Source organism: Spea bombifrons, chromosome 13 (genome assembly GCF_027358695.1).
Source record: "Spea bombifrons isolate aSpeBom1 chromosome 13, aSpeBom1.2.pri, whole genome shotgun sequence".
NCBI lineage: Eukaryota > Metazoa > Chordata > Amphibia > Anura > Pelobatidae > Spea > Spea bombifrons.
This window is the reverse complement of record NC_071099.1, coordinates 16725857-16753461: the sequence shown is the minus strand read 5'-3', so window position 1 is coordinate 16753461 and position 27605 is coordinate 16725857. Positions and strand designations below refer to the sequence as shown.

The window sequence follows — 27605 nt, the reverse complement described above, 5'->3', positions numbered from 1 at the left end:
AGGGGAGCGGCACATTGGTTGATCTCCCAGCTAGCCTACTTACGCTGGCTCAGCACAGCCTTCATAGATATTGTACTTTTACGTTGTTCATGGTGTTGAACTTCAATCCTAGGACCTCAAATGCTTCTTAGGAGGGGTGAATGGAATCTTTTTCCATTGGCGCATGCTGGCAGGGGACCATTCTGATTCACACTATTATTTGGAATGGGATACACATTCCCAGTTGTCTCACTCACCATCTGTGTTTTCTGATACTAGAAGATCTGGAATACTGTGGACAGAACAATAAACGAGTAGGATTAGTAACCTTGTAAGGTGTAAATTACAGCTAAGGTCTAAATACCTATGATACCAAGTATATTCTTAAATGTTAAACTCTGTGGAAGTGGCTATTTACTTTTCTTTACATATTCTTCCTTAATTTGTTTGGTTTTCAACTTCCAACACTCATATGCCTTAAAACTCTTCTATGTGTGGTCATCTGGTGACCTCAGATTTGCCTACCTGAAATAGGTGTAACTTTGTCTACTAACTAAATCATAAATCATTCCTCCATGGCCCACTGGAATACCTTTATTTCTTAGAATGTATAATGAGAAAGAATAGTAATCCTGTCTTGACGACAAGCATAAACGTGTCTGCATTCATTATTGTTTAATTAGAAGTTATCTATCAGTACTATCAAAACCCATTTTACTACTGGAAAGCTCTTCAGATGACCAGTTTAACAAAAATCATCTACATTATGTTAGGAAATTTTTTTTTGTGTGATTTTTTGTAACTTACTGTGAATCAATGTCATCTAGAAGCTGTTTGTATGTAGCAATCTCCTTCTCTAGATGGGTTTTCTGATCCATGAGGATGCGATACTCATTATTGAGTTGCTCGAGGGCAGGTCTGTACTGCCCCAACTGTGACTCAACTTTATCAATCAGACTTTGCAGGTGAGAAAGCTGGGAACCAAATGAGGCTTCTGTCTCAGCCAATGTTTCCTCCAATGCTGATTTCTACCATAAAAAACACAAAAGCATTAACGTATTAAATACATGATTTACTCATATAGTGTATAATCCAACATATTGTACTTAGCATTGATTTGTATTTAAGTGACGTAAAACAATAAAGAGGTGAGTGTTGTCGTATTATAGGTTTTAAAAGATAAATTCAATTATAACCCATACCATATTTTTCTGACTTTGAAACTCAATCTCCAGTGTCTCTACTGAGAGTCTCAGATCTATGACGTCATTGTTGACTGACACCAGCTGGTCAGCTCCAGAAGACTCCCCAATGTCCAGTTCTGCAGTCTAGAAGAGACAGAAAATGAAGACCTTAGCAGCGCTGGTACTATAAAATAACGTGCACTGACGATACAGAAACATTAAAGGTGTTGGATTACCCTCTGGTGGAAGATGGCTGCAACCTCCTTTAGATTCTTCTCCATCAGGTTTTCATATTCTTGTCTGACTTCAGACAGGACTTTGTTGAGGTCTATGGATGGAGCGGCTTCCATCTCTACTGTGATTCTGGCTCCAAGCTGACCACGCAGAGTGGTCACCTCCTTTTTAAGGCAAAACACACATTGTAAGTAGACCTTTCCATGCCAGTTATATGGTGCTATAGAAAAAATGTCTATAGGTGTGTAAATTCTATTTTGAGAAGATATGTTCTTTTTTACAGTACCTGTTCATGGTTGCTATTTATTTGGAGAAGTTCTTCCTGGATGTATTTTACTTGAATCTCTAGGTCTTGCTTCTGTGAATTAAGCTGTTCTAGGCCTCTACGAAGGGCAACCAAGTCTGCGTCAGCACTGTTCCTCAGGCTCATCTCCATCTCATACCTGAAATGTGTGCATTGTATTAAAACGGGACCATTAACCTCAACTTAGTGGCACGATTTGGCAAAAATACCATAACAATTCTTTGCCTGGGACAGCCCCCAAGGTAAATACATCCCTGGTCATTGCTAGTCTGGCCCTGGCCATTGTTGCATCTAGTAGTGAATGGAAGATGTTCCATTTCAGACTAGAGACTAGATAAGCATACCTATCTGAAAATAGAAATACTAAAAATATAGTAATAAATGAAAACAAAGTAGTATTAAAATATGTAAAGTTTACATACAGCATTTACATTATGTATTTTGGTAACATTCACGGATTCCAAATAGATGCCCCCAGGAGTAAAGCACCTACTTGCATTTCAAGTCTTCTGCAGCAAGTTGTGCATTATCAATCTGCAGTAAAATCCTTGCATTACCCATCCTGGCGTCAGAGACCTGCAGATATACACAAAAAATCCCCATTAATAGTGATGTTTTTTAATAAATTATTCTGCATTGGGTGATGGTATGATATACTCTATGGTAAGTTTTCTAACACTGCTATTTACCTGGTTTTGGAGTTCCTGAATAGTTCTTAAATAGTGGCTGGAGTCGGGGAGAGATCGAGGAGCATTGTTTGAATACCACTCAGAGATATTCTCTTCTAGCTCACCGTTCTTCTGTTCAAGGGAACGTACTTTTCCCAGGTACGCAGCAAGCCGCTCATTCAGATACTGCATGGTTTCCTTCTCGTTGATACCAATCAAGGTTGGATTAGTCCAACCATGGTGGCCTCCAGAAGTTGTTTGATTGTTTCTGTGACCCTCATGTAGACTCCCGGTTCCATGACTGACAGTCCCAGAATAGTCACTGGCAAAGGAGACTCTTTTGCCTTGTCTACGGACACCAGGGGATTTGTAGTTCCCATCATGTTGTGGAATGCATGAACCTTTACCGGGGAACCTACGATAATTCCTAATATCTACTGGAGACCTGTGGCCGGAAGCCCGAGGATAAAGAATTCCAGTATAGCTTACTCCTATGAGTGATCCAGATGATGAATGGCTGGTTCGGTGGTTCATGTCGATCTTTTAGCTCTGATACCAGTGGAGTAAAAAACTGCTGTTCGGCAAGCGAAACACAAATGTCGTGTAGGCTCTGGCCTTTTATAAAGAGCAAAGCCGATAAAATGAAGTCACTTTTATGGATAATTTATAAGCGTCAACCTCATGTATCGAATTCTGCCTTAAAACAAGTGTCAGACGTGTAATTAATGAGCAAGTTCATTGGACGTTGAGGATGGTCATCTCAAGTTATTCATGATACATCGACGTGATCAAAGTGTATTCACACCCTGCAATTACTGTGTTTTAAAAATCTCTTCTTATGGCCGGCATAGCTACGTGTAACTGCTTTCAGTACTAATATGTTTCGGAAGTTCCGTAAACTTTCAGAAACGTTGAGGTATAAGTAAGAAATCAAATCTCACTGCATTAACTAAGCATTTTGTAGAGACAGCTTGAGTCTTCACCAGGTTTGGGTCTTTCTAAGACATAATAAGTTGCTTCCACTCCATTTACGTTGTTCAGTGAATTAAACAAAGAATAAATCAATGGTCTTGCATAACTTTAAGCCACCGCGAGACACTTTGGTGGAATTTTGGTATCCGCCATTTTGGTGGAAGTTTGCCAGTGTCACGTTCTGCCCAGGCTGCGGAGCTGCATATCTGTCTTGCTTCAGTTTCCCTGTTTTGCTTCGATCCATTCCTAGATTTCCTTTTGCTCTGTTCAGCTCTTCCATTCCTTCTGTGAGGTACGTCTTACCAGGAGGAATCCGAAATGCAGGACTGGAACACACTTGCTCCGAAACAGAACACACACAAGGGGCCTGGTGAGGTTAACAGGGCACTTGGCAGTGAACTGTAAGCACGAGTGGTCAGAGAGAAGCCGTTTAGCAGACCAGGGTCGGGACGTTAGAGATACACAGGAACCGTTTAGATAGCCAGGGTCAGGAAGCCAGAGGTACACAACGTTGCAGGGAGAGCCAGAGTCAGGAAGCCAGAGATAACACGAGAGCCGTTTAGCAGACCAGGGTCGGATACCGGGATAACGAGAGAAGTAAATATACACGCTGGGGAGCTCACGATATACAGAAGGGATCAGTATAACTGAGCACTGGACACACTGAGAGAGAAGTTTAAATAGCCTGGGGGGGCGTTCCCCGACATCTGGGACGTGATCGCGTCCTGCGTCGCCATAGCGACGCAGCGGAATCCAGTCGGCGGTCAGCCTCATAAATATGCATGAAGCGGCCGCACGCGCGAGCGGCTGCTTCATACTCTAGCGAACGGTGCCGGCGTTTCAACCGGGAGGGAGAAGAGGACGTCCGGGAGCCACTTAAGGTAGGTGCCTTACACCTTGCTTCTGCTTCAGCTCTGTTTCCTTTATAAGGTGCGCCCCACCTGCGTGTTCTGGTTGTCTCAGTCTGCAGTCTAAGGTACGTCTCAGTGCTATGTGTTTGGATTTCATGTTTGGTTTGTTTCGTACCACTGTCAGCAGGGCTTAGCGTTAGGACCCACCGTCATTGGAGTACTTTGGCGTAGTGGTAGGCTAAGCATAGTATGGCCATAAGATGTGACGGAATCTCCAATAGTTATCAAACAGTCCTAGGCTAGTTCCTGTATTTATGTATGTCCTGTCCTGTATCCCGGGCAGCGGGGTGTCCTGTCCTGTATCCCCAGCAGCGGGGTGTCCTGTCCTGTATCCCCGGCAGCGGGGTGTCCTGTCCTGTATCCCCGGCAGCGGGGTGTCCTGTCTTGTATCCCCGGCAGCGGGGTGTCGTGTCTTGTTCACTGTTGTGCCCTGTAACATGTATATCTTGTCTGGTTATGTTTCGTGCCTGGTCTCCCTGTCCCTTGCTTGTTATGTTTCTGCTATATCCTTTGCTTTGCTTCCATACTCCCAGCCTGCAGCATCCTGCACGTGATTCTAGTGATATGTTTCATGCCTGTTCCAGGGTGCCTGCAGGATTTCACTTTGTTCTGGACTTCATCCGCTGCTATCTCAGGGCGCTGGTGTTTGGTTGCACAACCCTAGGTGCTCAACACCTGGGTGAGTGTGGTCGCCCTGCAACCAGGCCCTGTCCAAACTCCACTACTGCACCGTAACTCCTGCATACAATCTTTGGGCGCGCTGGGTCCTTTCCGTCATCTGTTTGGACCCAGTCCGTGACAGCCAGGAGGTTTTGGCCTGCAGAGAAGCCGATAAAGAAAAAAGAAGAAAGAAGAGAGATAAAAGAAGATAGAAGAGAGGAGAACAGGAAGATGCAGAGCAAGAAGATGCCAGACACGGAAGCGGAGCTGCGAATGCGGAAGTAGTCGGCAGACAAGGTAGGGAGGCACTCAGAGAGCATGAGAGACTGAAGGAAAACCCGAGAGTGGGAGTAAATGTGTTAATCGGCCAACGAATGTTGTTACCATTTTACAAAATTAAAATAAGCCCCAATGTCATCTTGACCAAAAAAAATGGCGTAATAAACTATATATTTGTTTTTTGTAAATCAGCGTGCGCAGTGTTTTCCTTTATACAAAACCACAACTTGACTCTTGGGAATGTCCTCTGGGTTTACTCAGGACATTCTCACAATTGTGACCTCAGAGTTATGGCACTGATAGGATCACAACTATTAGACATACTGAAAATACACAGAAGCTTTGTGAATAAGCAGGTAAATGAGCTCTTCCGGTGCTCATGGGACAGTTGGCGCGTTATAATAAATGCGTAAAATCAGTGCTAGTGAGGGAATATAAACATTCACGGGATAGATAAATGGCTCCTGGATCTAAGACACAACCAACAACTTCAGGAAAAATGGGCAGACTACATATCATCATCAGATTTTATGTTTCTTATTTACTGACACCAGCTATGGGGGGAGGTAGAAAGCAAACCCAACGAAACTGTTATAACTCATTTTATTTAGGTTTTTTTTAAAATTTATTTTATATTTTGTTGCTTTTAGCATTGCAAAAAAAAAATAAAAAATGATTCCATTGTTTATTTTTTTTAACCCCTTAAGGACAATGGGTGGTGCCTAAACCCATTGAAAACAATGCACTTTGAGCCCGTACATGTACGGGCTTTGTCATTAAGGGGTTAAACATACTACCCATTCCTATTAATAACATTATCATTTTATTTGCCTAACCCCAGGTACAACTAATGTCTGCTAAGTAGACCTTTATTTAAGGTGTGCCAGATGGCCAGTCTGGGACTGTTAGTTGGGGCAGCCAGGACTCCATACTCTATCCTGCATGGACTACAAAGGGTTATATTAGACCCAAAGTCAACTATGGGTCAATCAAATCTTTCACATGAATTTTGAATAGGTAAATAAAGGCTCCGGGCACTCAAGGGTTCCAGCATCGGGCAGATTTATTGATGAAGTAGAAGACCTCACAATGAGGTCTTTTTCAAGTTAACCACACATTCAAAAGTAAGAGCTTAAGTAGCACAGATCAATATGCGGACAGCCAATCAAAAGACCGATCCAATCTAGCAACACATGTAGCATAATTAATGAGCATGCATTTTGTGTTAACCCCTTAAGGACAATGGCCGGTCCCTAAACCCACTGAAAACAATGCATTTTGAGCCCATACACATGTACGGGCTTTGTCATTAAGGGGTTAAAAGAAACCAGTAGCAAATATAAAGAAATAGATTAAGATCCATATGCATTAAATGCCCAAAAAGGGATATATATCGATAAAACACCAATAGAGTATGTGCACTCAGTGTATGTAATAGGCACTTACAGGGATTTAACCAGTGCAGTTCCATATAAAAACAGTCAGTGTTAATACTCCAAAAAATAAAAAAATAGTGTGAATTAGGTAAAACCAAACAACCAGATCGGCAAAAAAAAAAAAGATAAAGTAGTGCGAGTGTAATAAAAAGATGCGCTAACATTGCCAAGTGCGTATTTCATCAGATCACCATCTGTTATTTTTTTTTTAATCTGTGCAGACCCCCAAATATCAGCGAGTTATCAGTTTCTCTGCAGGCGCTAAATCCTGCGCCGTTAGTGAAGGCTGGGTTGGGAACCACTATTTAAATGAGCTAATATTTACTAATATTTCCTTATTTTATTCATCAAAAATATGGCTTATGATATACACAGCTGTAAAAAAAATAAATCCTTGATAGTGTTGTTTTTTTTGCGCATGTGTCTGAAATATGAGGTTCTCATAATAAGAAAATACATAGCAGAGAAAGCATAAAATCGGGGGCAGCAGAATTCCCCAGGGTTGGCTGCAGGCCCAGACTGACCGCCTGGCACACCAGGCAAATGCCCAGCGGGCCCCTGGCTGACAATGCCCCATACGACACATGTATACGTGCCCATACGCTGTGCAAATATAAAATGTGGTTTTAACCCCTTAATGACAAAGCCTGTACATGTACGGGCTCAAAATGCATTGTTTTCAATGGGTTTAGGGACCGCCCATTGTCCTTAAGGGGTTAAAGTGCAAGGACTGTTTAGTCGTCCAGAGTTTGGCCTTGGTTGGTTGACATTAGGCAGACATTAGGGGCGGGGCTATCCCCAATTATCCTGTAAGGGTTGGGAAGTGGGTATAATCTGGGTGGAGAGTGGGCGTGGCCAAATGCTGCCCCCAGTGCCCAGAGGTTGAATATGCTAGCCCAGCGCCCCAGGGAGGGAGCGATTATTCTTATACTCCCTTTGGAGTAAAATACCGCACATCACTCTATATCCATTCCTTCCCAATTATTATTCCCTGGTGAATTTCTCTAAAATACGCAAACACAACATTCTTTTGCATTAGACAGAGTAAAAGTTTATTTTTCCAAAAAAATAAGACAACGGAAGAAAACTAAGACAAAGAGAGAGCAAAATTTGACAATACAGTCCATACAGGTCACAGTCAAAATGGCGCCTATCATGTCTAATGTGGATGGTCATGTCCTCATCAGATGCTCTTAATGCTATAATGAAATACAAATCCTTCCTTCCATGGGATTTTCAAGCAGGATCGGGACAAACAAAATGACATAACACAATGATAGGAGCAACTGGTATTGTAGTTGGTCGCTGGTACTTGCGAACTTATGATATCGCATTCTCGTTTATCACTTGCCATAATCCATCTTAGTCAAGGGAAGAAGGAGATACAAAACTTTAGACAGGAAAAGAAAGACAATACAAACACAATACAGGACACACAACTTGTGTTCCAGAGTTGTTCACTGCATGAGGTTACTTCTGATGGCCCATTGAGTGGACGAGAACCTCAACAATTCTGGAACCAGCTGTGGATTCCTTAACAGGTCTTGTGATGAGACACTAGAAAAAAAGGAGATGTAGATACAATGAGAATCACAAAATACATGTAGGGACATCTATGGTGTTCATCTACGGTACTGGGATGTTCTTACTCTATTTTGGGTTCATAGGATAAGCTTTAAAATGGAACTTTTACGGAAAGCCTAAATCTTTTTCTGAGGGACATGAATCATAACGCCATGCGTACCGTATACAATGGCTCCTTCTTAATGAAGTTAATAAAAAGGGTGTAAAGATGGGGGTCCTAGTTTGGAATCTTTTTGGGGTATCCTTATGGTGCTTTGGTATTTATTCTGTGTCAGGGAACTAGATGGATTGAGAAGCATTATAGACACTCGCTTACCTTCTGAAGCATTGTGTCCTGAAAAACTGTAGAAAAACAGAAAAGAGTATAATAATTATGTTAATTTATCACATTCAGCATCCCCTAAGCCTATGTCGGGGCTAAAAAGTGATGCCCCATTGAGCAGCAACACTACAATGAGCCTGATTTCCCAATTAGCTCCATGTTACGCAGCAGAGGGCAAGAATATGCCAATGGGAACTACATTACTGGCCTTAGTAGTATATTTATTTATTTATATATATTTAATGCAATATAGTGGCAAAATACCATGATTGGTGATCTGTCGCCTCCATATTCCGATGGGGGGGGACACGAATCATTGCGACCTTAAAGTCTCACCTATATGCTCTGAATGCTAAAGACCAAGAAGACCCATCTCCCATTTGTATACTTTGATTTTATTCTTTTAGATTTGTTTTCATGGGACAACTGGCAATAGTTAATTGGGTAACAAAATAATAAAGTCGATTTTGGGAGCCGCAAATGTCACCCAAAGGAAGGATAGGTGAAGGGTTGAACTTGATGGACTTAGCTTGTTCTTACAGATAGCATTTAAAAGTAGATCTTGTTGACATGACCGGAAAAAAAATCTTCATTATCTGTCATAATTTGCTCTACGTACTGGATGTTATGCCCATCTATGAGACGTCTGTAGGTGGCAATTTCTTTCTCTAGATGAGTCTTCTGGTCCATGAGAAGCTGGTATTCGTAGTTCTGTCGTTCCAGGTCAGATCTGATCTGTGCCAGCTGAGCTTCAACGTTATCGATCAAGCCTTGTAACTGGGAGAGCTGGGACCCAAAGGTGGCTTCCGTCTCTGCTAAGGTGCCTTCAAGAGCGGATTTCTGTCATGAGATTAAAATAGCTTTTATTGTATTAATTTTTTTTAAGAAAGTGTATATGTTTATCTTCATGTGCATTTTTGTATCTGAATAAAGGTTCTAAAGCTTAGGGGATGGTTTAGTACAGTTAAGGAACCCATGGTTTTAATATGGTCAATCCACTAGGCGAGAACTTCTTGAATAGGCCCATTGAGTTATTAAACCAAAAGCATATTTGTGAAGAGTGTTGGCCCTGGGGTTTTAAGTGCCCTAGGCAAACTATGCATGTAAAGGTGGATAAAATGTACAGATCATCAAATTTTAATTGTATGATTATATAAATGTTCAATATGAATATATTGTAAAAGCCGACATACCAGACTTAGTTGACTCTGAAGCTCAATCTCCAAGGACTGTACTGAACGTTTCAGATCAATGAGCTCATTGTTAACCGACTGCATTTGTTCTGCTCCAGAAGATACTTCACGATCCAGTCCCGCGGTCTGCAAGTTAAAATTTAAAAAATATATATATATCTAAAATTTATATGCACCAACAATAATGATATATGGTTCGAGGAAAAGGAAAGGACTGAGTAGTGGTCTAGAAAACCGTCAGAAAGATGTTGGGTTACCCTTTGCCTGAAAATGTTCTCGACCTCCCTCAGGTTCCTCTCCATCAGGTTCTCATACTCTTCTCTGACTTCAGACAAGACTCTGTTCAGATCAACGGATGGAGCGGCATTCATTTCCACGTTGACTCTGGCACCCAACTGGGCTTGCAGAGCGTTGACCTCCTTCATGGTGATAAAAGAAAGATATAATCTCCATAAAATCCAGCTTTAATACATTTTTCACTCCCTCCATTGTCTTAAAACGTCATGAAACCAATATGAAGAATGAAAGCCATATCCCTATGTTACCTCCTGATGGTTATTCTTCAGTTGTTGGATTTCCTGTTGGAGGCATTGAACTTCCGCTGCTAAGGCCTGCAACTCTCCGTTAAGCTGTTCAAGGGCTCTGCGTAAGCCACAGATATCGGACTCCACACTGGTCCTCAAGCTGACTTCCATCTCATACCTGGGTAGACAATGATATGGGATGACTAACCAGAAACCATTGCTCTTAAATGTGACAACCTTGGCATTGTTGAAGGCCATTTTCAACCACAGACTGCGAGGGAGTAGAACGCCAATAAATTTATATTGCAATGCAACAGAACCTGCTGGTTTACAGTTGGGTTGAGCCGTCTCTTACGGCTGCTTGAAATCTTGTGGCCAAAAAGAACATAGAACTCAGTCATATTGAAGTTCTATGGTATAACTAACACGTTGGTGGTTCTAAATGGTCATCTGCTAGATCTTTTAACATGATCATCAAAACTAAAAATATATTTTTGACCTATTTCTTAATTTTCTTGGGATGATGTTACTGCAGTTAAGCAATGCTGTTTATTTTAGAAAAAATATATATTTTTGTACACTTACTTGCTTCTTAAGTCATCTGCAGCCAGCTTAGCATTGTCTATTTGTAGAACAATCCTTGCGTTGTCCACAGTGGCCGAAGCAACCTGCCCAGCCAAGGAAACAATTTAAATTATTGCAATAAAAATAACAGTTATGAAAAGTGAAAGATAAGCCTTTGCGGCCTATGGACACTAAACTTAATAAATCTATTTAGATAAAATGATGTCTCCCAAATTATTTTTTTCTTCCTGTGGGACATTCGGTCATCTGGCTTCCTTTAGATGTTAAATAAAGAAGACTCGGTTCTTTTGTAGCCAGTTACATACTGAAATATGGGGGCATTCATTGTTAATTTAAAAGATTTTTAAACATTTTAGAAAGCCCTAACACATAAAGTATCACTGACCGCTAACACTACTTTCTGTAACATGGCTTTAATGGAAAACTTTTATGTGTCTTAGTGGTGACCCAGTATTAAGAAAAAAAGCAACAAAAATAAGTCTGAAGTTTCAAAACTTGCCAGACTGAATGGGGATTTTGTGTCATAATTCAAAACAATCATTTTCCAAATAAATATCTTAAAGTATTGTGTATGTTGACATTCCGGTAGGGTCCCATTAACAAAAATGTTTTCTTACCTGGCCCTGGAGCTCCTGGATTGTCCTGAAGTACTGGCTGGAGTCAGGGAGGGAGTTAGGGGCATTGTTTGCATACCATTCACAAATCTTCCTCTCTAGCTCTGTATTCTCTCGTTCCAGTGAATGGACCTTCTCCAGGTAAGAAGCCAGCCTCCCATTCAGAAACTGCATGGTTTCCTTCTCGTTGATATTGAGCAGACCATGATGGTTCCCGGCATGTTGGCTGCCTGAGCTCTTGTGACTTCCGTGACCGCCATGCGCACCTCTGACTCCATGTCCATGGCTAGAAGTAGAATGTCTGGAAAAGGACATTTTTTGGCTTCCTCCGTGAAGGCTGGCAGCTTTGTAGTGGCCGCTGTGATGTGGAGCACAGCTATTCTTTTGGTGGCTTTTGTGAGAACTTCCATAATGTTCTGGAGCGATGTAGCTGGAAGCCTTGGAGTGATGGCTACCATAATGGTGGCCTCCCATGAGAGATCCAGAAGTTGAGTGGCTCATGTTGGTCAGATCTTTCCTTAGTTGTAGATTAAAAAGGAAGCAGTTGCTTCTTGTTGAACAAGAGAAGTATGAGTGCTTCTTTGGCTCTGGCAGCTTTTTATACAGAACAACTGTCATGGAATGATGTCACTTTTATGGGTTATTTATATGCATCATAGTCCTTTTCAGGTTGTTTTATGCCTTAAAATGAGCTTCAGATATAAAACAGAATTTATGGGTGAATGAGAAAGCTTTCCTTATTGCAACTTATGTGTGCTTTCAAATATCAGAAGACACGTCCACACCCTGTGAATTACTAGCGTGGCTGTGAAGTATAACAGCCTCCCATGAAGAAAGGGTAGAAATTAATACAGTAAGGCAACTTAAAGACGTATGAGATATATGGCTATCCTGTATCTCAGACAAGACCGACAAAGTGACGTTTCGGAGAAAAGGAGTGTAAGAGAAAAAGAAGAGAAATGAAAGAGAGAAAAGAAAGAGAGATGGAGAGAAATGGAAAGCGAGAGAAAAGGAAAGAGAGACAAAGAAAAACAAGAGGAAGGAAGGAAAGAGAGAGGGAACGAGTGTCTACTTTTTTAACGATAACTACTATTTAGAACTAGTAGTTGTGCAAACATCAACTTGCTGTGGTGGGAGGTCTTTTTAGTTTTTATCCCCCCCATACAAAAGTATACTCGGTAGATGAGATCCTGAGATGTATCAATACACGGCCAGAATGTTTAAGATTGATCATATTAGCATGGCGGAGGAATCGTCTATTTTGTCATTGGCCTTCATAACATCACATAGGCAAGGAACCCAAAAAGGATATCCATTGGCACCCAGGTGTTACGTAGGATACTGAATGTGTTGATTTTTGTTACATTGTGAGAATAATTAATTAACGCATATATTACTTTTGAATGTGGCCAGACGCTTCTTTCTATTACTGTCTTCTTTTGATAATTAATATAGCAATGGGTCATGATTAACTCAGATCATAAAGATGTTTGATGTGCACATTATATATTTTAGGGCATGATTAACTCTGGTCGTAAAAATGCTTGACGTAGACACTATAGTTTGCTGGATATACAGTATGTCTCCTTTAGTCACATGATCGAGTATTAACCGCCATTACTGAAAATGAAGGTAGTCATATGGCAGCATGAACTCTATCTTTGACATAGTAGGCCAAGGATGTCCAGCCTCCGGCCCTCCAGCTGCTGCAGGACTAGATCTCCCATCTCTGCCAGCCATTGAGCTGAAAGAGCATTATGGGAGATGTAGTCGTGCAGCAGCTGGAGGGCCGAGGTTTGACCGAGCGACCTGAGCATGAACTAGCTGCCATAGTAAATATATTAAATATAGGTTTATTCACCAATGGATGGATTGCGTTTCTGTTGGTCTGCTCTTCATTATTGATATAACTAAGCATAATGACGTTGATACATTTTGAATGATTTTTGACATTTGATTGACATTTAGTGAGTGTTTATAGTAACTCCTACCATTAAGTTGTTACACAGACGTCTTGTATTACCAATCGAACATTAATCATGTAACATGACGGCTCCGTTAACCAATGGACCTGTTTCTTGTTAAAGCTAGCGCTAATGGTCTCCCATTTCTTCTCAGTATCGACAAAGTGCCGGCTACACGAAGGGAAAGAGAATCTAGCGGATACTTAGACTTAATCTCACCTATTGTTGCAGATAGATTTGTTAAGAAATTGAGTGGAGTAGAATGCCAACCATCTGATACTAAGTTCAGGATATCCTTTTAGGATGGACCAGAATCTCTTTCTTTGGGGAACTGATTCTTTTCCACGAGTGTGGCTATTCGGTTGATACATTTGTAACTACATATCACGTGCCAACTGACATATGAGAAGCTACATGTTATGTATTCATACTTCCACAGTGCATGGCCATGTATATCCAACTGGCGGCCACACATTCCAGTGCCCAGTCTGGAGAGCAAGTATGAGTAGGTATTTGGATCGGAAAGTGCTCGGGATGCCAGAAAGCCTGTCCAGGACTGTGAGTGCTAGCTTCAAAGAGATCAGTCCTGAGATAGGAAGACTTGGGGCACCCTAAGACCCCATCCCCTATTCTACATGGGCTGTGAGAGACTACATTAGACCCAACTTGTGTATGTGCGTATATCTGCCAGTCAACTATGTGGTAATTGAATATTTCAAATGAACTGTGAATTTTCATCGTGGCTTGACAGAAGGCCATCAATACTCTAGAGCAATGACACACCAATGGCTCAGGTTTTTGGAATCTACTTACATCTACTTACACCTTACACAAGTTAAGGTGTCTTGAGATCAACTCAATAGGATATTATTTGGGTAATAATATCGTCACCTGACTATAACCCTTTCCTTATTTCTATTGGGAAAAATAAGTATTCTATAAGGATGAAAAAAAGGCTTATGATTGGCACGACTCTAATAAATGAATGATTGATGTTATTGTTCTATTGTGTATGAGAAGCATAAAATCAGTCATGCCTGAGAATTTCCCAGAGCTCTCCCTCTGGAGGCAGGGCTACTCTCAGTTATCCTTTAAAGGTTGGTGAGTGGGCGGAAAGTAGGCAGAACCTGGGTGGAGAGTGGGCGTGACCAAATGCCGCTGCCAAGGGCCAGTGGTTAAATATGCTAGCCCAGAGCCCTAGCGACTCCAGTGGGTTTCCCGGTACATGCATTATGCTTAGTAAAAAGGGAAATATATCTCTGTATAACCATTCCTTCTCAGTTCTGGTTTATTTCTCTAAAATATATTGTTTTCTCCAAAATATATGAACACAAAATCATTTTGCATTAGACAAAGTCAAAGTTTATTTTGAAAGAAGTTCAATGAAAAAAAACAGAGAAAGAGCCAGAATTTGACAATACAGTCCATTTCCTTTCTATCATGTGAATTAGACACGGTAGATATGAACAGGCCGCAGCTGAAATGGTGCCTATCAGATGCAATTATTTCTAGAATAAAATACAAATCATTCCAGGGGCTTTTCAGGCATAATGGGCCCAAACCAAATGTCATGACAGCCTAACCCAGGTTGGAACCTAAAACTCAGGTTCCAACAGACCAACTCTGTCATCCTACAAAGATGGGAACTACTTGAATTGATCGCTGGTACTTGTACATTAATATTTTTGCATTCAGATTTATCACTTGCCATAATCCATCTTAGTTAATGGAAGAAGGAGATAGAAAGCCTCAGACAGAAAAGAAAGACACTAAAAAACGCAATACAGGACACACGACTTGTGTTCCAGAGTTGTTCATTCCATGAAGTTACTCCTGATGACCCACTGAGTGGACGAGAACCTTAACAATTCAGGAACCAGCAGTGGATTCCTTAACAGGTCTTCTGATGAGACACTAGAAAAAGGAGATGTAGATACAATGAGAATCACAAAATACATGTAGGGGCATCTAGAGTGTACATCTACGGTACTCACTACTGGAATGCTCTTACTCTGTTAGGCTAAAAGGCTAAGCTTTAAAATGGGACTTCCAAGGATCTCTTGGGCCTTGTGTCAGGTTTAGGTGATCTAATGGAAACTACTCAACGCTTCATGACATTTACATCTACAAGTACTTTCATCACTGCATCACTTAAACAAAACACATTTCTACTCAAATTAAATTAAGAATATCAGAGTGATCAAATTGAAATTAACTTCAAGGCAAATTAGTGACCAATTTGTGGGAGGCTGCCATGGATCACCGTAACCTATGTAAGTCCATGCATGTACACTGAATACTTTTCCATGTAGTAGCCAGGCCCTAATTTGGAATCTTTTGGAGACATCCTAGGGTGCTTTGGCATTTTAATCTCTTTTGTAGCTATGGACCTTTTCAGTTACTTAAGAAACAATCACTTACCTTCTGAAACAGGGTGTGCTGAAAAACTGCGGAAGACAAATAGAAAGGATTATAGTAATTACATTAATTCATTAGATCAGATCTATCTGTGAAAATATATACAGCCGGTTACCTTTTGTCAACGGAAACTGGACGGAACCACATTACAGGCTTTGAGAACAACATCTCATGGTGTGGTACAATATACAGTAATTCTTATTATGCCTCATCCATACACAGATTGGGGTAAGGGGACATGAATTAGGGGAACCCTAAGCAGCTTCTGCTTCTCCCTTCTCCATTCTTAATTGCATGATTCTTTATTTTTTTATGTCACATTGAATAATAATGTAATATTCAAGAAACATGTATATTCACAGCCATAGTTGTGCCCAGGATGTATGACATAATTTGCTCTACATACTGGATGTTATGCCCATCTATGAGACGTCTGTAGGTGGCAATTTCTTTCTCTAGATGAGTCTTCTGGTCCATGAGAAGCTGGTATTCGTAGTTCTGGCGTTCCAGGTCAGATCTGATCTGTGCCAGCTGAGCTTCAACGTTATCAATCAAGCCTTGTAACTGGGAGAGCTGGGACCCAAAGGTGGCTTCCGTCTCTGCTAAGGTGCCTTCAAGAGCGGATTTCTGTCATGAGATTAAAATAGCTTTTATTGTATTCATTTTTTTAAAGAAGGTGTATATTCATCTTCATGTGCATTTTAGTATCTGAATAAAGGTTCTAAAGCTTAGGGGATGGTTTAGTACAGCTAAGGAACCCATGGTTTTAATATGGGGAATCCACTAGGCGAGAACTTCTTGAATAGGCCCATTGAGATATTAAACCAAAGGCATATTTGTGAACAGTGTTGGCCCTGGGGTTTTAAGTGCCCTAGACAAACTATGCATGTAAAGGTGGATAAAATGTACAGATCATCAAATGTTAATTGTATGATTATATAAATGTTCAATATGAATATATTATAAAGGCCGATGTACCAGACTTAGTTGACTCTGAAGCTCAATCTCCAAGGACTGTACTGAACGTTTCAGATCAATGAGCTCATTGTTAACTGACTGCATTTGTTCTGCTCCAGAAGATACTTCACGATCCAGTTCCGCGGTCTGCAAGTTAAAGTACTTAATTTCAAAAATATATATATATCTAAAATTTATATGCACCAACAATAATGATATATGGTTCGAGGAAAAGGAAAGGACTGAGTAGTGGTCTAGAAAATTGTTAGAAAAATTTAGATTACCCTTTGCCTGAAAATGTTCTCGACCTCCCTCAGGTTCCTCTCCATCAGGTTCTCATACTCTTCTCTGACTTCAGACAAGACTCTGTTCAGATCAACGGATGGAGCGGCATTCATTTCCACGTTGACTCTGGCGCCCAACTGGGCTTGCAGAGCGTTCACCTCCTTCATGGTGATAAAAGAAAGATATAATCTCCATAAAATCCAGCTTTAATACATTTTTCACTCCCTCCATTGTCTTAAAACGTCATTAAACCAAGATGAAAAATGAAAGCCATGTCCCTATGTTACCTCCTGATGGTTATTCTTCAGTTGTTGGATTTCCTGTTGGAGGCATTGAACTTCCGCTGCTAAGGCCTGCAACTCGCCGTTAAGCTGTTCAAGGGCTCTGCGTAAGCCACAGATATCGGACTCCACACTGGTCCTCAAGCTGACTTCCATCTCATACCTGGGAAGACAATGACATTGAATGGACCAACCAGACAAAAATAATACATGTATGATAACTAATATATCAGTGGTTCTTGACAATGTTACTCCATTAAAGTGATTCTGTTTATTTATACATTATATAATATTACACCTACTTGCTTCTCAAGTCGTCGGCAGCCAGCTTGGCATTGTCTATTTGAAGAACAATCCTTGCATTATCCACAGTGGCGGAAGCAACCTGCCAAGCCAAGGAAATGCCTAAGTTAACAATAATGCAATGCGGAGGACATGCCTTATCGGGTATATGGACATCACACTTTAGCATAAGTATTAGCATACGTTTTTAAAATCTGGCTGACCAAATGGGAATGTTGGTTCTTATTACCTGTCCCAATTTAATCTATGTTAAGCAGTATTGTCCTCCAAATACATTTTGTATATTGCACATCTGGTAGGGTTCCATTAACATAAATGTTTTCTTACCTGGCCCTGGAGCTCCTGGATTGTCCTGAAGTACTGGCTGGAGTCAGGGAGGGAGTTAGGGGCATTGTTTGCATACCATTCACAAATCTTCCTCTCTAGCGCTGCATTCTCTTGTTCCAATGAATGGACCTTCTCCAGGTAAGAAGCCAGCCTCCCATTCAGAAACTGCATGGTTTCCTTCTCGTTGATATTGAGCAGACCATGATGGTTCCCGGCATGTTGGCTGCCTGAGCTCTTGTGATGATTTCCATGACCACTATGTACACTTAGGACTCCATGGCCACGGTCATGGCCGATAGTAGAATGTCTGGAAAAGGACACTTTTTTGCTTCCTCCATGAAGGCTGGCAGCTTTGTAGTGGCCGCTGTGATGTGGAGCACAGCTATTCTGTTGGTGGCTTTTGTGAGAACTTCCATAATGTACTGGAGCGATGTAGCTGGAAGCCTTGGAGTGATGGCTACCATAATGGTGGCCTCCCATGAGAGATCCAGAAGTTGAGTGGCTCATGTTGGTCTCAGATCTTTCTACAGAAGGAAACGTCTGCTTCTTGTTCAGCAAGTGTGTGTGTGCTTCTTTTGCTCCGGCGGCCTTTTATAAGACTTCCATGGAATGATGTCACTTTTATGGGTGATTTATAGGCATCATTGTCACATTCAGATTGTTTTGTGCCTTAAAACGAGCATCAGAAATAAAACACACTAATTAATAGGTGAATGACGAAGCTTTCAAAAAGAGCGTCTAATTATTACAACTCATGTGTAGTGTTAAACATCAGAAGACATGTCCACACCCTGTAAATGCTACATTCCTTTAATCATTGTTTGTCCCAAAAATAGTCACCTTAAATATTTGATGCGCTGAATATTTGAAGAATGTTTAATTGGATAGTGATGCATCGAATTTGATTGCTCACTTCATCTGGAAGACAGACCTGAAATGTATTACACTGACCAACATCTTAAACGTTTTTAGAGACAAGCACATACATTCGCAAGTTAATAATGAAAATGTAAAGGTTAAGCGAGGGGGGGGGGTATTTAGTACAACTTTTCAACTCTATATGAAATGTAATGTTGGATTTTTTTTTTTTTGGTTTGTGAAGAAAGAGCTGTTGTTCAGTTTATTTATAATTATTATAATAAATGATTTTGTTTGGGGTAGATATTTTAGTTGTTTATTTATTTAGTCGTGTATTTATTGTATTGAGTGGTTATCCATCACATGTTTTATGCATTGATGTGAAATATTACTTTTCTTAAGATAAATATAACATTTTATTTGCATTTTACAGAAAAGCTAAAACAGGAGAGGGGACAGAGATAATTATGACCACACAGTCCAAACCGTCCATGTCTAATATCATCAGTCCTCTAAAACGCAACGCTGTTAACATTATCTAGCATCTGTAGAAGAGAGAAAAATCCGTAATATACAAGTAGAAGGATAACCTGGTTTAAATTGATTTTCGAGTTTGTCATATCAACTTTCTTCCAGAGAAAAAAAATCCTGGGAAATGTTTCATTTGTTTATCCTATTATAAAATTCATATTTCTCATATACATAATAGGAAGCAGAGGGTCTCCACTCAAAGTGCTCTAGTCCTATTAAACTGATGTTCAGCGTTACAGCTACATTTCAATACCGGGTGCACATATAAAAGCCACTGTATGTCATGAATGCCGCACCATCCTAATTTCAGCCTAACGTTCCATCCATGTCATACTCATTGCTCAAGAGGCCATATTATGACATCATTGTTTCTGCTCTTTCTCGGGTTATGTCCTTCAAAGCATAGCGTCAAGCATCGGAGACCTCTGTGACTACTGCCTTCAATAGTCCAGGGACTGCCTGTATATTTGGTAATTTCATTTAATATCTATATTTCATTGAGTTATTCCATATATATATATATATATATATTGGTTTCCTTTTTGTGCTACATTAACTACTTGATTATGGTCTAATGTTGTTTAGACGTCAGACCCGGTCAAACTCATTAAGTCCTTGATGCTGTTGTCGGAGGGACAATAAAGGAAACGTATTCTTTAAATATCAGCCTGTGCTTTCAGTAAACATATATATTGTTTTTAAATGTATATTTGTAATATTAAAAAAAAAATATATGGGTATCCCCATAAAGTTAGATTGGGGACAAATGGTGAAATGAATGAAGCTAAAATGCAGTGATTGGTGGACATATGAACATATTACAACATTCAATGCATGCATGACATCACTTTATCAGCAATGGGGATGTATATTTACTATTTGTATTATTATTATTATTATTATTATTATTATCATTTTTATTATTATTATCATCATTGTTATTATTATTATTATATTATCATTTATAATAATAATAATAATAATAATAATAATATCCCAATAGGTGTTACTTTATCTAACATCATTATAGGTTCCTACCTTTCCTTGGTTGAGTATGACATGATTTCTAGTATGAGGCTTGGAAGATTTAGGCAGGGGAATTGAACTCCCCCTGGACAATTGGGGCTACTAAAGTCTCCCCCTACCTCTGTATATGGCCAGCAAACATGGAACGTCGCAGCCTTGAGTTTTGTAAGTTTGAAGGCCAAGGGGTTTGGGGCACTTTGTATGCACTTTTGATGATCAGGTTACTAAACACTGCATATTATGACTTGTTTTGCTTTATCGAAATGCGATGGCAGAAAGAGTAGATATCATTAGATGTGGGTAGCTTTCCTCTGAGCCTTGCCCTTATAATAAATGCCCTTTCATGGAGGGTGGGCGTGATATACGTGTTATAGCCTTTGGGGGGGTTCAAATAACTTTGTCACTTTAGTCATTAAAATACTAACAGCCAAACCAGACCATTGTACTGAAGTTTAATATACAAGAAGAAGAAGAATATCAGATACAAATTACAAGCATTTATAGTCATAGTAAGACAGGGGTCACCAGCTAAATCCAAGAGAGTCCAGAGGTTAATCCAGGGCAGGAGTGTTTTATACAATTTACAAACATTTACATTTTCTACATTTACAATATTTTATCATACAGAAAAGGAATATAAAGGCACATCAACATTATTTACAACAAAATACAATTATTCCTATGTGCCTGATGGGGTCTCCAAATAATCGAAAGAACTCAGCAGGACAATTCTCAGAAAATATGGTAACAATTCTTTGTGCTATCAAGCACGGGTTGGCACTACTTCTGCTCTGATGCTGCAGCTTCTTTTCCTGCAATTACATACATGTCGGCCAGTGGCCCGCCGGGTATTTGTCCAGTGCGCAAGATGGCCAGTTGACATTTTTGTCATTGTGGAAGGAGCCCTGTTGCATCCATAGCTATACCCTTAAAACCTATATCCTTCTATCCATAGTACACGTTTCAAGCGTTCTATAGATTAATCATTAAGTTAGACCATCAGGATATTGTTTTAGTATGAGGACACCAAATGTCTTAAAGAAATCCCTCATCCGCATTAGGACTGGGCCCTCCACATGTTTCTCGCTATAAAATCTTCCTACCCAACCATTTGTAGAATTGATGTCAAATAATTGACAGCGGATTAAATAACAGAAAATAAGCCTACTAAAATGTGTAGAAATAAAATTATCTGTAGAACAGAAAAGAAAAAATTGTTGCCAACACAGTTCACAATCACAATTATCAATACATTTCTATTTTACTAATGAAAGCATTTCTTAGTCTCCTAAAGACAATATTCCGTTGGGGATGTCTCCATAACCACTCGCTACATAAGCATGGGTTAATGGCCCATGTAGGAGAAGATGTGACCAACAGAATGCTCATAAAACCAATTTTCAATATAAAAATGGTAATGATGAGAAGGCATGCATAGTGCTAGTCGGTTCATTGTAATATCATTCAGTGGAACTGGAGCCGTAAACATGCCAGTCAATGGTCAAATGTTTCTAAGGTCACCACCTTTCCCTGTTCCAAACATTCTGAACCATCTACTGAAACACTACATACTGGGGCCATTTGTCCTTACTGGTAGGCCAGGTCTTGTTTAGTATTGAGTATAGAGAAGTGTTTTCTCTCTCTCTACCTCAAATTCAACAGTCCCAATGGACACTAAGGTCCAAGACATGATTCAAGTGAAAAGTGTTGAGAAGAGCCACAAAAAGGATGATCTCAGCCAAAGAAAGTGGCAGCATGTAGCTAATTCAGAACTCTTAGCCAGATAAGGTACTTGCTCAGAGCATTTTTCTATCAATGTGCCATAGAAGGTGTATGGCATTAATGGTAGCTCTGCCCAACCTTATTTATGAACATCCTTACACTTACAGATACCTAGGCCAAATATGCCTGATGCCAGGTCCACCATCTGAGCCCCATTGTCGGTGGACTCTAGCATTCCAACCATTGCCCTTGACATCAGTCAAAATCATGCAAAATATATTGCTGGTCAAGAAAATGAAGGACTAAATGTTTTACTTCCCATCCAACATCCAATTCCCAAAAGAATATGTCACAATAGTATGAGATCAAAAGAAAAGATCAGCCTTCTGTGTAAAATAAATTTAACAGGATTTATCACATACTTAGATTCCATCTCAGTTTTAGAAAAAAAAGTGAAAATTTAGGGAATGAAAAAAATATATTAGATTTAACTTCAGTCAATGGAAGAAATGTCCCGTTTATAGGCGTGTTTTTGGTTGTGGTACATGTTGCTAGTGATGTCCTCCTGAGATCTTTCCTAGGACCTTTGGAACCCTTCTATGGTTGGGCTTGGTGGACTCCTACAATAAAACAGGGGGAAAAAAAGGTTGTGAAAGGAGAAAATCGCAAAGAAAATCCTAAAGGCCTCTAGATAAAGGTGTTCCACAAACCTGTATAGATTAGTTACCTCCTCCTTAACGTTGTTGGTAGAACATACATGGCCAAGTGTGGCAAGCACGTGGCTATATAACTTGGAGCTTCTGCTTCAAAAATTTGAAATGGTGTTAAATGGTAAACACAGATCCAAGCCCTCTTGTGTATTGTAAATAAAAATATACCTCTTTCCAGGGTTTTAAGTTGTACAAACGATAAGATTACCTGGACGCTTTATGTGCTTTGTCAGTTCTATACCAGCAAAATGGCAAAAGCGTTCGTACCCTGATGGTTTATTTTTGTATGAGCCCCCTGTGACTGACGAGGTGCTGGGGTATTTTTTGTTAGAAAAATTTTATTAGAATAGTATTTCCAATAACATCCATGACTGGACAGACATTCAATGCTTTCCAACTTACCCTCATTCTGTTTTGTGTTGTAGGGGGCATTGGTGTAGACACTGCATGCGAAAATACACATATATGGATTACTTTAGATATCATTTTAATGCAAGGGTCGCAGGTTCTGGTAATACCCACAGCAAGCAGCATAGCACAAGCAAACTATTTGGGGCAAACAATGGCAAAAGCAAGCTTTTTGGGGGGCACAGATGGCACTGTCAGAGAAGTTTGGGGCAAGCATGGCACAGACAAGCTGTTTGGGGCATACATAACACAAACAAGCTGTTTGGGGTCAAAGATGGCACTGATAAGAAAAAAAATTTCATCCAACAATAGCTAATAGCTAGAGCCTGGTGGCTTCCTTAAATTAGTGGAAGATAATTTTTTTAAGTGGTGTTGCAAATATGAAAACCTTATTGTACATACTTCACGTCAAGCCCTTCAGTTAGTTGATTGTAGGTGCTGATCTCCATATCCAAGTAATTTTTCTGGTCGATGAGAATCTTATGCGTGTGTTCCTGGTTCCTCATATGAGACACAATATGTGACAGATGACTCTCCGTGCTGTTGATAACATTCTGTATATGAGACAACTGTGTCCCAAAACACTCACATGTCTCTTCCAAACTGTCCTCCAACGCTGATTTCTAAAACACATAACAGATAATTAATCTATTTTAGATGCTTCTGAGTTCCCACCAGATGGGGTGGAGGACAGGTAATTAGTTTGGAAAATTGGCCATATAAACAAAAGAGATATGCTTATAAAATAGGTTAATTGCAAAATAGATACCAAACATCATGACATTTAACTGCAGAATCCACAATTTGACAATTTGCCTTAAAATAAGAAACATTCCAAGGAATTCACAGATATCAAGATCAAGAAGGTACTGAAAAACCTGAAAAATGGTGGTGGGCACCATCAGAAGCTCAGAGGTTCATTATCTGTTATAGGAATACAATTGGAGCGATCTTTAAGAAAAGGGTAACCTTTTTGCCTCCTTTCACTTCTTGAATCATCAAATAAAATTATCCTTGATTACCATTCCTCAACAATACTCATACTTTATGAAGAACTTAAACACATACATAGAATACAAACATTAAATAAAATGCATGCAGATCCATACCATAAGAAGCTGAGTCTGCAACTCAATCTCTAAAGTCTGCACACAGTGCTTCAGGTCAATGGCCTTCTTCTGGAATCCTTGTAGATCATCAGCATTGGAAGATAACCTGTTATTCAGTTCGGATTTCTGTAATGCAAAACCGACACATACAGCTACGTAAAGGTTCTGTCCTACGTACGCGAAACATGAATTCTGCTCTCCGATATTTTAATGAAATTAATATATAATTCAGGCACCACCTGCTTTCATATTAGACATGTTGGTCTGACGTCAGCCGGCCCAAGGTTCTGTCAAATAACGGTTAACAGAATGATAGTGATCTGATTACCACGGAAATGAACATGTCCTCAGCCTCCTTCATGTTCCTCTCCAGAAGGATTTCGTATTGTTCTCGGATTTCAGACAAAACTCGGTTCATGTCTACAGAAGGAGCTGCATCGACCACCTCCACACTGATTCTGGTACCCAGTTGACCACGGAGAGAGGTCACCTCCTTGGGGACAACAAAAACTGATCTTATAAACAGTTGTAGCTTCCTGCATGCATGGCTTTGGTAGTTTTATTAAAATTGAGGTTGTCTATATCTTTTAAGTAGACCTGCTATGTCCCAAGAAGCTGGTTTTACAGAGAACATCGCCTGGCACTTGGTTTGGATGATAATCCATTCTGGTCCCCAGGCACAACATCTGTCCTCCCCATGTATTTATTTGTCCTCAAAGTCAGAGCATCATCTCCCTCTCACCTCCTCATGATTTATCTTAATTTGGGTAATATCATCCTGAAGACTCTGAACATAAACCTCCAGATCACGGTCCTCCTTCTTTATTTCTCCGAGAATGCTCTGCATACGACAAACATCTACTTCAGCACAGTTTCTCATCCTTATCTCTTCCTCATACCTTCAAGAGGAAATAAAAAATGTAACCGTAATCTAAAACAAAATATTTTTGGCAAATTTCAAAATTTTACAACTGCTTGAATGTAAAACACTATCTGTCAATTATATATAAATTATATATTTTTTTTTAGTGTTTTTTAGGGTTTTTAGCGAACATATCATAACTATAGGCAAAAATTTAACTTAAAAAAAAAATCAACACTTGATTTCCATCCATAGTTACTTAGCAAAGAGCTCTGCACTTACTTGGATTTCATGTCTTGTGCAGCCAGATATGAATTATCTATCTGCAGAAAAATCTTGGAAATATCATCATTGGCTGACGAGATCTATCACAAAAACGAAAAGATTATGAATAAAAAACATTTTTAGCCGTTTCGATAAGTCTAGAAACACATCTAGAAATGTTAGTGTATTTTTTTTTTTTTTTTACCTGACTCTGGAGTTCATCGATGACATTGAAGAATTTAGTGTAGTCGGGAACAGCTACAGGTTTCTCCTTCTTGCAAAAGTCCTGGATATTCTTCTCTAGTTGGGCATTATCCTTCTCCAGTGACTGCACTTTCATCAGGTAGGATTCTAGCCTGTTATTCAGAAGCTGCATGGTTTCCTTACTATTAATATTGAGCAGACCCTCGTTCTTCCATCCACGGCTGTGTGTATGACCTACCCTTCCCACAACAGATCCATGGCCAGAATTAGAGTCTTCCAAAGACGTCAAACCCAATGTTCTCTTGAGACCAGGATGAGGAGTATAGTTAACCGGTTGGACTTTGTGGAATCGCCTATCCTGGGCCAATTGGAAAGGCTTTGGGTAATATACACCAGCATGACTGTGACCCATAATGGATCTAGAAGAAGAACGGCCAAAGCTGCAGCTCATGGTGCTTCGAAAGATAGTTATTGAGTACTGAACGTTTAACTCAAGGTTCTCAAGCGAAGCACGGTTTAGGTTCTTCGGAAGGTGTTTTAATAGGAAGCACCGGATGAGGTCATCTTTACGTGGAAAACATGTCCAGCTCATTTTGAGACTCTTAACTGGCTTTTGACCTGCTGTCATAACATGATGGTTTATTGGATTACTGAGCAAGTAGTCTTAAAAGTTATCGCTTTCAGGAATGCTAAACACAAGAAGAAACCCTGAATCACATCTCACCTATGCAGCAAACACGTTTATTATGTTTGCTTGTTTGTTCTTAGAGACGTAAAATTTGCTAGACTCAGGTTTTTGCGCAGGAATTGATTGTTTGCCGAACTATTTAGGACTGTGAATGTAATTGCAAAAAATTAATTGCTCATCAAAGAGATGAACAATAAATTGCTCTGTTGTGTAGAATGTGTATAGCTTTACAAATCATAAGGACTTATGCCTGTTCCTTATGCCCGAGAGACCAACAGTCAAACAATTTTACATTACAATTTATCGATGGAGCTCAGAGAGATTCAGTAGCGCTGTTAGAAATGGGGGAACATAAAGTTAACAACAACATTAAAATTGACAATATGAAAAACATGAACAATAATACGTATACTACTGGTACGTATAAGACTCATGACTGCCAGCTTTGGGTAAGGGCTTTGGGTAAGGGCCCTGCCCACAGCTTCAATAACACAATAAGTGTGACCTACTAAAACGATTAAACATTCAAAGACCCGCAAGCTTCTAGACACTAGGCTCAGCAGGCAGATGCCTCAAATGAGTGGTGGCCTCCTGGTTTTCCATCGGCCACCATTAAGAACTTATTCCCCAGGCCAGCGCAGCACCCAGCCCAGGTAAAATACCAGAGCCGAGCTGAGTTACCCTTCTGTAGCTGTGACTATAAAAGAAGAACGCCAGGGAGGGGAGGTAAAGCAAGGAAAGCTGCAAACATGGGTGAACAGACGATGAGTGCTAGCTTGCATTAGGTTATAAAACACCATCAAACATAGAAACATAGAGAGTGACGGCAGATAAGAACCATTCGGCACATCCAGTCTGCCCATTCTACCAAACCTCCCCCAACAAGAAAGTGGGACAGACCCAGAGGTCCAGTCCCTCCTTCCCCCTTGGTCCAGGGTCAATGTGCATTGAGATAGGGAGAGAGTGCCTGAAACATTTGCGCACTACTGGTTTTACTCAAGGAAACATGTATAAATAAATTGATCACTCTGGACTGGAAGCACAACAACAACTGAAGCGTGTCTCTTCATCGCGCTTTATGGGGATTACCTGATTAAGAGCAGATAACCGAACGTAATCACTGCCTTATAATCGTGCCTCATATTTGGTCATTTTCAAACCAGAAAGTTTTCAGGACATTTAAACAAACTGAAGTTGAACTTAGTTGAACTAGATTTAGAAAACATGACTGTTGAGTCC

General features: G+C 40.1%; 3 protein-coding genes across 3 annotated transcripts; all 3 read right to left on the bottom strand.

Moving 5' to 3' along the window:
- Nucleotides 1-782: 782 nt before the first annotated feature.
- On the bottom strand, nucleotides 783-2903 carry LOC128470916 (keratin, type I cytoskeletal 19-like). Its single transcript, XM_053452770.1, has 6 exons — nucleotides 2391-2903; nucleotides 2195-2277; nucleotides 1684-1840; nucleotides 1400-1561; nucleotides 1182-1307; nucleotides 783-1007 (listed from the first exon to the last, which is right to left on the bottom strand). Exons 1-6 carry the CDS (start codon nucleotides 2901-2903, stop codon nucleotides 783-785), a joined length of 1266 nt encoding a protein of 421 aa, XP_053308745.1.
- A 4749-nt stretch (nucleotides 2904-7652) lies between these two features.
- On the bottom strand, nucleotides 7653-11996 carry LOC128472009 (keratin, type I cytoskeletal 19-like). Its single transcript, XM_053453998.1, has 8 exons — nucleotides 11453-11996; nucleotides 10836-10918; nucleotides 10272-10428; nucleotides 9984-10145; nucleotides 9727-9852; nucleotides 9153-9373; nucleotides 8528-8553; nucleotides 7653-8184 (listed from the first exon to the last, which is right to left on the bottom strand). The coding sequence occupies exons 1-8, from the start codon at nucleotides 11948-11950 to the stop codon at nucleotides 8162-8164; spliced, it is 1296 nt and encodes a 431-aa protein (XP_053309973.1). The 5' UTR covers nucleotides 11951-11996; the 3' UTR covers nucleotides 7653-8161.
- Nucleotides 11997-14752: 2756 nt separating this feature from the next.
- LOC128472008 (keratin, type I cytoskeletal 19-like) lies at nucleotides 14753-18503 on the bottom strand. Its single transcript, XM_053453997.1, has 8 exons — nucleotides 17985-18503; nucleotides 17657-17739; nucleotides 17361-17517; nucleotides 17073-17234; nucleotides 16810-16935; nucleotides 16238-16458; nucleotides 15835-15860; nucleotides 14753-15327 (listed from the first exon to the last, which is right to left on the bottom strand). The coding sequence occupies exons 1-8, from the start codon at nucleotides 18489-18491 to the stop codon at nucleotides 15305-15307; spliced, it is 1305 nt and encodes a 434-aa protein (XP_053309972.1). The 5' UTR covers nucleotides 18492-18503; the 3' UTR covers nucleotides 14753-15304.
- Nucleotides 18504-27605: the final 9102 nt, after the last annotated feature.

Excerpts from the sequence above, each read along its gene's own strand:
- LOC128472009 (XM_053453998.1), bottom strand. The coding sequence starts at position 11,950 with ATGAGCCACTCAACTTCTGGATCTCTCATGGGAGGCCACCATTATGGT. Across the intron at positions 10,429-10,835 it reads GCAGATGACTTAAGAAGCAA|GTATGAGATGGAAGTCAGCT; the intron begins GTAAGTGTACAA and ends TTGTCTACCCAG. Across the intron at positions 8,185-8,527 it reads AGGACACAATGCTTCAGAAG|TGTCTCATCACAAGACCTGT; the intron begins GTAAGCGAGTGT and ends CTTTTTTTCTAG.
- LOC128472008 (XM_053453997.1), bottom strand. The coding sequence starts at position 18,491 with ATGAGCCACTCAACTTCTGGATCTCTCATGGGAGGCCACCATTATGGT. Across the intron at positions 16,936-17,072 it reads AGAACATTTTCAGGCAAAGG|ACCGCGGAACTGGATCGTGA; the intron begins GTAATCTAAATT and ends TTTAACTTGCAG. Across the intron at positions 16,459-16,809 it reads TTCAGAGTCAACTAAGTCTG|AAATCCGCTCTTGAAGGCAC; the intron begins GTACATCGGCCT and ends ATCTCATGACAG.
- LOC128470916 (XM_053452770.1), bottom strand. The coding sequence starts at position 2,903 with ATGAACCACCGAACCAGCCATTCATCATCTGGATCACTCATAGGAGTA. Across the intron at positions 2,278-2,390 it reads TTCAGGAACTCCAAAACCAG|GTCTCTGACGCCAGGATGGG; the intron begins GTAAATAGCAGT and ends GTATATCTGCAG. Across the intron at positions 1,562-1,683 it reads TAAATAGCAACCATGAACAG|GAGGTGACCACTCTGCGTGG; the intron begins GTACTGTAAAAA and ends TGCCTTAAAAAG.